Source organism: Vicia villosa, linkage group LG2 (assembly GCF_029867415.1).
Source record: "Vicia villosa cultivar HV-30 ecotype Madison, WI linkage group LG2, Vvil1.0, whole genome shotgun sequence".
NCBI classification, from domain to species: Eukaryota; Viridiplantae; Streptophyta; class Magnoliopsida; order Fabales; family Fabaceae; genus Vicia; species Vicia villosa.
In genome coordinates this window covers 41,454,244-41,463,405 of record NC_081181.1, presented here as the reverse complement: position 1 = coordinate 41,463,405, position 9,162 = coordinate 41,454,244, and the positions used below count along the sequence as shown (strand labels likewise).

Sequence of the window (9,162 nt, the reverse complement as noted above, 5' to 3'; positions counted from 1 at the left end):
CTTTGGACAAGCATAACTCTTAGCTCAAATTGAATTTGGAGAAGGTTGAACACAATTTGGAAAGCCCTAAACATCTACTTTAAATCATTAGTTTATGTCTTCTTCAGAATCATTTGGGAAATTTGTGAAAAATGAGCCCAAAGTTGGATGAAAACTAGGTTAAAACACTTAGAAAATTTTCTAAGTGTTTATGACCTAAAACTTCAAAATCTCCAAAACCCTTAAATGGTTGATCTTTTGAAAAAAGTTCCTTTGTAAGATGTTGTTTTATTTTGCAAGATCTACAACTTTCATGTTGGAAGTTTTTTGAGTTGTGTAGGTGAAATTTTGAGTTCTCACCATGCCCTCAAAAACCCTAATTCCCGACTTTTTGCTCCTTGATGAATTTCTTTGAATTTCTTTGGTCAAATGACTTTGACATCCATATATTGATGATATTGATCTTTGAAAGTCATTTTTTGACCAAAAACCTTAAAAGTCAATGATGATCCCACACAGTTGACTTTTCCAGACAAAGTGAATTTTTTGGGCTTTTGTGAAGAAACAAGATCTTCTCCTCAAATGAATGATGTAAATGGATTATATTGAGGTAGTAGAGATTCTTGAATCATGTATTGAGTTTTGGATCCATGCCCTGATTAAAAGTCAACCATCCTGGTGAATTAGGTCAAAAACCCTAATTGTCGACCATATGAAAATAATGACTGTAGACTTTGAATTGGGGTGTAATGTCCAGTGGATCTTGTCATATGAGTTATTTGTAGATGATTGATGTCTTTGAATGATCCCCTGGGGCTTTTTAGGGTTTCCCAAAGGTGATCCCTGATTTTAGTCCTTGATAGGCTCCAAACCCTAGTCTGTTGATCTGAGTAATCCTGTACTTAGATAACTGGGTGTCTTAATCAATCATAGGTGTAATAATGAGGATTTTGAGTCTTATGCTTGTATTAGAGACTAATCCTTCTATTGATTGATCCTTTGCCTGAATTTTCTTGTCTTTGAACACCCTCGATTGAATGCCAGACTGTCCTAGGTACTTACTTTGACTTGATGAAAATCCTGAAGATATGTCATCTCAGGGGGGTCAAAATTAGGGTATGACAACCGTTAAGGGGTTTCTGAGGCAGTTATTAAAATGATAGTAGGTTTGTAACAGTTCATACATTGAAGACAAGTGGAAGCAAACTGGAAGTCTGAAGCACACGTAAGGGGATACATGTTAATTTCTCTAGATATAATTATTGGTGACAGTTATCATTGTAGTAGTATATAATGCAAACTCATTCATGTAGTCGTGGTTGCAAAATTCAACAAATATTCTCTATAGACCTAAAGTATCCAAGTCATAGAGAAAAATAGTTTGTGAGAAAATGTATGAGTTTGCGTCCTCTCTTGTATTTCTTTAAGTCTTTTGTAGTCGAAGCATTACTTAAATGACATTTTTCACACTTTTTATTCATTATCTTTACCCAAGCTTATTGCATTTAGAGTTTACGTTCAATTTATACACATTCCAACATTTAAGTCCAAATCACGAATACTTTTCATTGTATTTTTCAGCACAAATTGTCCTTGAGATTTTCTAGTTAATCTCTTAAGTGAACCAAACTCGTGATTGTTTACTAAAATCACCAGTAAACGAATTGGCTCGCCCAGTGGGACCCTTTTGTGCAAACAAATTCAAAATTTTGCAAAAAAGTGTTGTGTTTTTTAATTTTTTATTTTGTTCTTCACAAATGAAATGCCTTCAATTGTTGAGTATGTATGTGTCTAAAGAGTGGTAAGATTCTTCCTAAAATGGCTCGTCCAACATTAATAAATCCACCCCTCCCAAAAACAATCCTCCAAATGCTCAAAATGTAGAAGAACAACCAACCAATGTGACGGTTGGCAACTCAGGAACTTCAACAACTGTTGGAGAAATGCCAACGGCTATAAGTAAGATATTAGTGTCAACGATATCACCAGAAGTGGCGGTTTCATCACCACAACAAACAAGTGCTCCAATTTCTCCAAGGGTCACACAAATAATAATGAGAGACCCTAGGCCTTATTTTTGAAGGTGTGAAAAACACTAGAAAGGGGGGTTTGAATAGGGTTTTTAACAAACAAAACTTTGATAAAAAACAACTCCCCTCTTTAAAAACACAAACTCTTCACACTTGATAATAACTATAGATTGCAAGAAGGAAAGAAGACAGTATTTTTATAATAGTTCACTTGAGAAATTCACAAGCTAGTCTAGTCCACCCGCCAAGGTGATTTTGCCTCTCTCAATCGAGGACTTAATTCACTATAACCAAACTGATTACAATTGCACGGACAACCGCCGGTTACTAACACTGCACAAGAAACCGCAAGTGACTAACTACAATGCACAAGCTACCCGTAAGTGACTAACCCTGCACAAGCTACCCGCAAGTTACTAACCATGCACAGGCAAATGCCTGTGACTAACAACCCTTATGACTCTCTAGTCTTAAACTTCCCAAGACTACTGACCAATAGGTCTCTTGAGGCAAAATCAAACAATAGTTTGAATCAGTGTTTGTTTACATTATAAGTGTTTCTACACAAGCTGAATGTAAACGATATATTTCAAAACTAGACTAAGAGTATAAAGCTATGAACAGTCTTCTCAGAATGGATATGATCGTGAATTATCAACTTTATCCTTATTCTTCAAGCCCTTTATATAGCCAATATAATAATATATCTATTGGAGGGCAGTCCTGGAACTTCCAGAAAATTGGCGGCTTGAACGTAGTGGGAGACAAGATAGTACGCAACGTCCGTCCTTTCTTGGTAGTGGAACGAAATATTCGTCTGTACCTTGTACCTCGTACTACATAATGTTATCTTCTATTCTTATTGAACTTTAGAGGCTCACAGCATGAGTTGGAAGAAAAGAAAATAAGCTTTGGATCTTCAGAGCTTCAAGTCTTCAGAGTCTTCAGCACTTAGTCATTAGAACCATTTGTCTTCAGAAACTTGAGTCTTCAGAACTCCGAGTCTTCAGAGTCTTCAAAACCACGTCTTTAGAGTCTTTAGCACTTGGTCTTCAGAATGGTTTCTTTAAACTTCGTATCAGAGTAATGACTTCAGATGCTTCTGAAGCTTTGCTACTGTTCATCAGAACTTGTGTAGCGCGAAAACATAACTTGGTAGCTTTTGATGTTTTGGCCACGCCTTTTCATCAGAATCAAATCCTGTTTGTTAAGTACTCAACAAAACAAACGTTAGTATAACAGAAATTTTCTTACAGACATACTCATTGTTATCATCAAAACTTAGAGACATACTACAGAAGCAATTCTTGTTCTAACAATCTCCCCCTTTTTAATGATGGCAAAACTATGTATTTTGATGACACAATTTTGTACATAATCATACAAACTTTCAGAGTAGAGGTTAATAAATACTTATCCTTGTATGCGTAACTCCCTTGATTCTGAGACTTGATAAAGATCAGATATCTTGATTATGAACCGATCTGGGTAACTCCCCCTGGTTCTAATAGATCATATACTATCTTTTAAAGTATTGATACGTGAGATCTCCTCATTTTCAGATCTTGATTGATTGATTTCATTTCAGAGCCTGAATTCCAATCTGGAAAGCTCAGAGCCTAAATGAATTCTTTCAGAGACTGATCTGTTATATATGAATAAGATCTTTCAGAGCCTAATTGCTTAAGTGAGATCTTGAAGAGCACAGAGTCTGGTTGTCAATATATGATTTTCAAATTAATATTCGTAACTTTCAGAGTCTGAAGTCAATCAGAATTCATGATGTCCGGAAACATGAAAACATTTCTAACACAAACAAAATTTTCAATGGGGTTAGAAAATGTGAGCAGTTTTTACTTCAGGAATCTGATTATTATTGATCATAAAAAATAAGACTCCAAATATTATCTCCCCCTTTTTGTCATAATAAAAAGTGTTATCAAATGAAATTTATGAAATATAGGAGGTAAGAACCAAAATTAAAGTTCAAGAGCAGTAAGTTTATGCTTGATATTTTGATGAATGTCTGAAACAAATAGACGATTCAGTTTTTGCTGAGAAAAAAACATTCAAATTTTAGTGCAAGGAACTAAGAAAGAATAGATAGTTTATGAAAATCAAAGGATACGGTAATTAATAGTTGATCGTCATAATTTGATTTTAATCATTTCCAGCAGATCAAAAATACACTTCTCGAATGACACTTAGAAATAATGATTTGCATAACCAGGGTTACACGCACTAATCATTTCCTAGTTACATCTTTAATGTTCTCAGAATCTAGAAGATCAGAGGACCTCCATCTGATCAGAGATATTTCTTATCGAAACATCTTCCGATTAACTAAGGTATGCCATGATTGTATTTCTTTTTTAAATCAAAATCTCATTTTGTCAGACTTTGGCTTAAAAAGTTAAAACATATTCTAATTCTAATGAGATATTACTCTGGACAAAGATCCATTTTTCAGATTCTTCAGAATAAACAAAAATCTATCTTCAACTAAGGGTTTTGTGAAGATATCAGCCCATTGATGTTCTGTATATGAATTTAAATGAAAGAATCCCTTTCTGAACATAGTCTCTGATAAAATGATGTTTTATCTCTATATGTTTTGTCCTAGAATGCAAAATAGGATTTTTACTTAAACAAATAGCAGCAGTATTATCACACAAGATAGAAATGTTACTTTAATAAATTCAATAATCCTTCAGCTAATTCTTCATCCATAACATCTGAGTATTGCATAGAGAGGCTGAAATGTATTCTGCTTCTTCCGTACCATGATTGGTGTTTCAATGGCTCCATTAAGGATGTCTGCAACATAAATCCAGGTGATGGATGTCCAGGTGAAACAGTCATTCTTTTAGATCTTCAAGACGATACTGCAGATTAGAGACTATGTGAAAAAACTGGAACAATGGGAGAAGATGAAGCAGAGCAAACAGTATAGGATGAAGATACTCTATACATGTTTCTTGGAAAATATGAACGATGTAGATTGGAAAAGTTTGCTCATAGGCAACACTACACGACGAAGGGCGAAAATTATTCTTTGGCTAGCCTGCCATGGCAGACTAGCAACCAAGGACAGGTTGATGAAAATAGGTGTGATTAAGGAAGAGAATTGCAAATTTTGCGATGATAGGGAGACACTGCAGCATCTGATGTTTGAATGTAGTGGTACAAAAGGGATTTGGGGGGCTGTTTTGGACTGGCTCCATATTGATAAAGTTGTTCATGGCTGGGGCCCAAGTGAAAGATTGGGCTATAAAATCTGCAAGAGCAAGAGCTGGAGAAGACATTTCTTTAAGGTTGCACTGGCTGAGACAGTGTATGCTGTGTGGTGTAGTAGAAATAGCAAAGTATATTGTAAAAGAAATTTGGATAGAAACATAGTTGATCAAATTATAGAAAATATAGTTAATAGGGTTTTGGGCATTCCTAAACTTAGAGAGAAACTAGCTATTCTTTTGATGTAAACTGAGTGGGCTTGGCCCAATGTGCTGGACCCTCGGGGTCGCTTGTATTTCTTTGTTTTTTGGTTATATATAATCCATTATTTCCAAAAAAAACAATTTGAAATTCAACCCTTTTTTTCTTTCCTTTATGAATTCTTTTTCTCCTTCGCTCTTGAATGAACACCAACGAAAATCACAAAAGGCTTAAAATGAAACTTGGTCCAAAAAGTCAACCCTTCATGATTGACCTTGACCCAACGTCAAAGTTCTGGAAAATTGCTTCCAAATAGCTTGAATGAAACAAAACTTGGAATTTCTTTCTATTCATTAAGCCCACATGCAATCCTCAAGTATTCAAATATGATCCATTATTGGTCAGATCTACCTGAGCTCACTCTACAATCTTTAATTGATAAACATGAACCTTAATGTTACAATGGGCCACACAATAGTTACGACCTTGACCCCTGAATTCGTCTGATGGTTTAATGAATGCTGGTGACCTAATGAAGATATGCGGATGAAAGGAGAAGTCTAAGCCAATTAAAAGTAAAATAAGATGGGCAAATTTTCGGGTGCAACACTAATCATTTGAAAAAATTACATCTCTTCTCCATTTGATTTATATAATTCCTACAACCCCAAATTTTTTTCCCAACATTCACATTGTTCAAATCTGTAACAATACAAATAACACACTCTTCTTGCCACCAACACTCCCTCCTCTTGTTTCTTATGATCACAAATCCAAATGTCCCATAATTTTGGTTGTTTGATGTTGAATAGGTGTTGGAATTCATTAACATTTTAGCAGAAATTTCGAAGATGGTGGTTTGGATGAAGAGGAATTTTGAAGAAATTTCAAAGAAGAAGGACTAAAGAAGAAGATGAATAGTAACACTAACTTCATTTAGAAAACGCATGAAAGAAAAAATGAAGTGTACAACAATAATATAAGGCTTTGTTGAGTCACTGATGGAAGTAAAGCCTTGTTGTCGTGCCACATCACCAACGGTTAACGTTTTTTCTCATAAAGTCACAATTTAACGGAAAAAATTAAATTGGAAAGGATTAATATATAACATTTATTAGATAACGGATTCAAGTAAAATCGGAATTTAATTTGAAGGACTTCAATACTAATTAAACCTTTTATTTTTATAAGAAATGTCCCCTTGTAATTTTTTTCTGCTTTGCTAGAGGTTAACTTCCAACAATGCCATATATTTTATGAGGTAATTTACCTGACGGAAAAATCCCCTACCTACATCTCATATTTTTTTTAGGAGAAATTATAAACAAAGAATAGACGATAACGAGTTTCATCTTCCCTAAAAGCCAACTCACTTGCAGGGAATTACATTGAGCCAAAAACATCCTCTTCTTAGCAAACACATCATAAATAAGGCTTCTAACAAAAAAATCCAAGACTTTTGGAATTAATTATCATCTCAAGTATAGTAGGAAACCTGCATTTAATAGTGCATAACATGACTTAACAGTGCAGCCTTTATCACTAATCATAACCCATTTGTTCGCCAAATGCATAACAGGGTTAATACCCATAATGCATCTCCATGTAAAAAATGACGCTAGTAAAAAATGAATCCTATGAAACCAACAACCCTTTATATGATGCATTTGGTTGAAACTTACACTCTTAAAAGCCAATATTCTTGATAAAAAATAACATGATGAACCGTAAGAACAAAAACATTCCATGAATATTACTCATCACAACAACATAATAAAGATGGAAATCTAAAGTATCCTTGGCAAGTGGTAATGAAAGTCATACATTTTGTTATTAATTGTCCACCCTTGAAACATTCTATGAATAAATCCTGCAAAGATTAAGAGCTTGGTTTCAATGTGTTTCCAACATCAATCACAAATCGATATTTCACATCTGCTTTAGCGAGACGCTCCATTGCAGTGTTAACATAATCAATCGGAACAACCTCAATATCAGGTTTCACATCATGTTTTGCAGCAAAATCAATCATTTCTTGAGTCTCCTTTATCCCTCCAATATTACTCCCAGCTACTAATTTTCTCCCTAGAAACAATGTGAAATTTACACAAAGTGAGCAAAACTAGCATTTTGTCCTGAGCCAACCTATCATACATGAAATATTTTTAATATGCTTACCTCCAAGTAAAGCATATACAGGAAGCTCTAGAGGCTTTACTACTACACCAACTATTACAAGTTTTCCATGAGATTTCAATAAACCAATCAGTGGTAAGAGAAGATGATCTGCTGAAACTGTGTCAATAATACCATCCAAACTACCCATTGCAGCCTACAAAATCATCTATAATATTATTTTTTCAATTACACATTTCACAATTAGCAAGTAACATATTGTATTGTACCTTCATTTGATTTGGGTTGTGGCTTATTAGAAATGTGTCAGCTCCTAAGTGTTCTATTGCTTCCTTTTCTTTGTTAGGCGAAGTACTAATTACGGTGACATTAGCCCCGAAAGCTTTGGCAAATTTCACAGCCATATGACCAAGTCCACCAAGACCAACAACACCTATATTCATACCAGGCTTGTCTAGTCCAAAATATCTTAGAGGACTATACACTGTGATGCCGGCACAAAGGAGAGGAGCAGCAACATCAAGAGATAAACTATCAGGAATGCGAATCACAAAGTGTTCATCAGCAACCATTGAGTCGGAGTATCCTCCATATGTGACAGTGCCATCATGATACTTGGCACTAGATGTGGCTGTAAATCGGGGGCAGTAACTCTCAAGATTGTCTTTGCAATTTTGGCACGATCTACATGAATCAACCATAAATCCCACTCCTACTTTGTCTCCAACTTTGAACTTTTCTACTTTGCTTCCCACCTCAGTCACTACACCCACAAGCTCATGCCTATACTTATCAGGTCAATTATTACCATAATGAGAAATTATATGCTACCTTCTTCCTTATTATAATTGAAATATAGAGTTAAAAATCATACCCAGGAACAAGTGGATAGATGGAATTGCCCCATTCATTTTTGGCCATATGAAGATCAGTGTGACATATCCCACAATACAGTATCTTGAATGCTACATCTTTCTCACCTGTTTCTCTAAAAAACATATATAATGTAGAAAAACTGAACAAATTAGTAACCAAAAACATAGATCTAAACATGAAATAGTAAGTCAATTAACACATTCCATCTAAATCAGTGAAAATGCATTATATTAATGAAGAGGTGATTAGTGAAATGAACCTTCTAGAGAAATTGAAAGGTGAGAAAACACCGGAAGGATCTCTAGCTGCCCAACCAAAGGCTTTGTTAGGATGTTCAAATTCAGGTTGTGTAGCCATTTCAATGTGAAGAGAAGGGAGTGAATAAACAGTGTCTCTCTTAGTACTTCAACTTGTGATGCAATTTCAAACTATTGTAATTTAATGAGCTGCTCAAGTTCTGGTTGTGTAATTATGATACACTATTTATTAAGAAAAAAGCGTGCAGTAAAAGTTAAGTGTTTAATATTTTTACCAAGATGCGTGTGGCCTGTGGGGACCGGGAGGTACACTTTATGAAGATATTTATAAGTGCTCTAAGGTTCTATTGTGTCCACTCCACACACTTACTAAGCTATTTCCCAAATCATTCTTGAAAAAAATATTTCAGGATGAATATATTCAATCAAAGGTGAATAGTTTTAATTGT

The 9,162-nt window shown here is 34.8% G+C and overlaps 2 protein-coding genes across 3 annotated transcripts; one reads left to right on the top strand and one right to left on the bottom strand.

Annotated features, from left to right (window-relative positions):
- Positions 1–4,996: 4,996 nt before the first annotated feature.
- On the top strand, positions 4,997–5,491 carry LOC131648916 (uncharacterized). Its single transcript, XM_058918648.1, has one exon. It carries the CDS (start codon positions 4,997–4,999, stop codon positions 5,489–5,491), a length of 495 nt encoding a protein of 164 aa, XP_058774631.1.
- A 1,606-nt stretch (positions 5,492–7,097) lies between these two features.
- Positions 7,098–8,929, bottom strand: LOC131650219 (probable mannitol dehydrogenase). Of its 2 annotated transcripts, none has more exons than XM_058919936.1 (5): positions 8,716–8,929; positions 8,455–8,568; positions 7,850–8,363; positions 7,623–7,776; positions 7,098–7,529 (listed from the first exon to the last, which is right to left on the bottom strand). In XM_058919936.1, exons 1-5 carry the CDS (start codon positions 8,811–8,813, stop codon positions 7,324–7,326), a joined length of 1,086 nt encoding a protein of 361 aa, XP_058775919.1. In that variant the 5' UTR covers positions 8,814–8,929; the 3' UTR covers positions 7,098–7,323. The 2 variants fall into 2 exon arrangements, with proteins under 2 accessions (XP_058775919.1, XP_058775920.1); XM_058919937.1 differs by having other exon boundaries at positions 7,850–8,343; positions 8,716–8,853.
- Between the last annotated feature and the right edge of the window lie 233 nt (positions 8,930–9,162).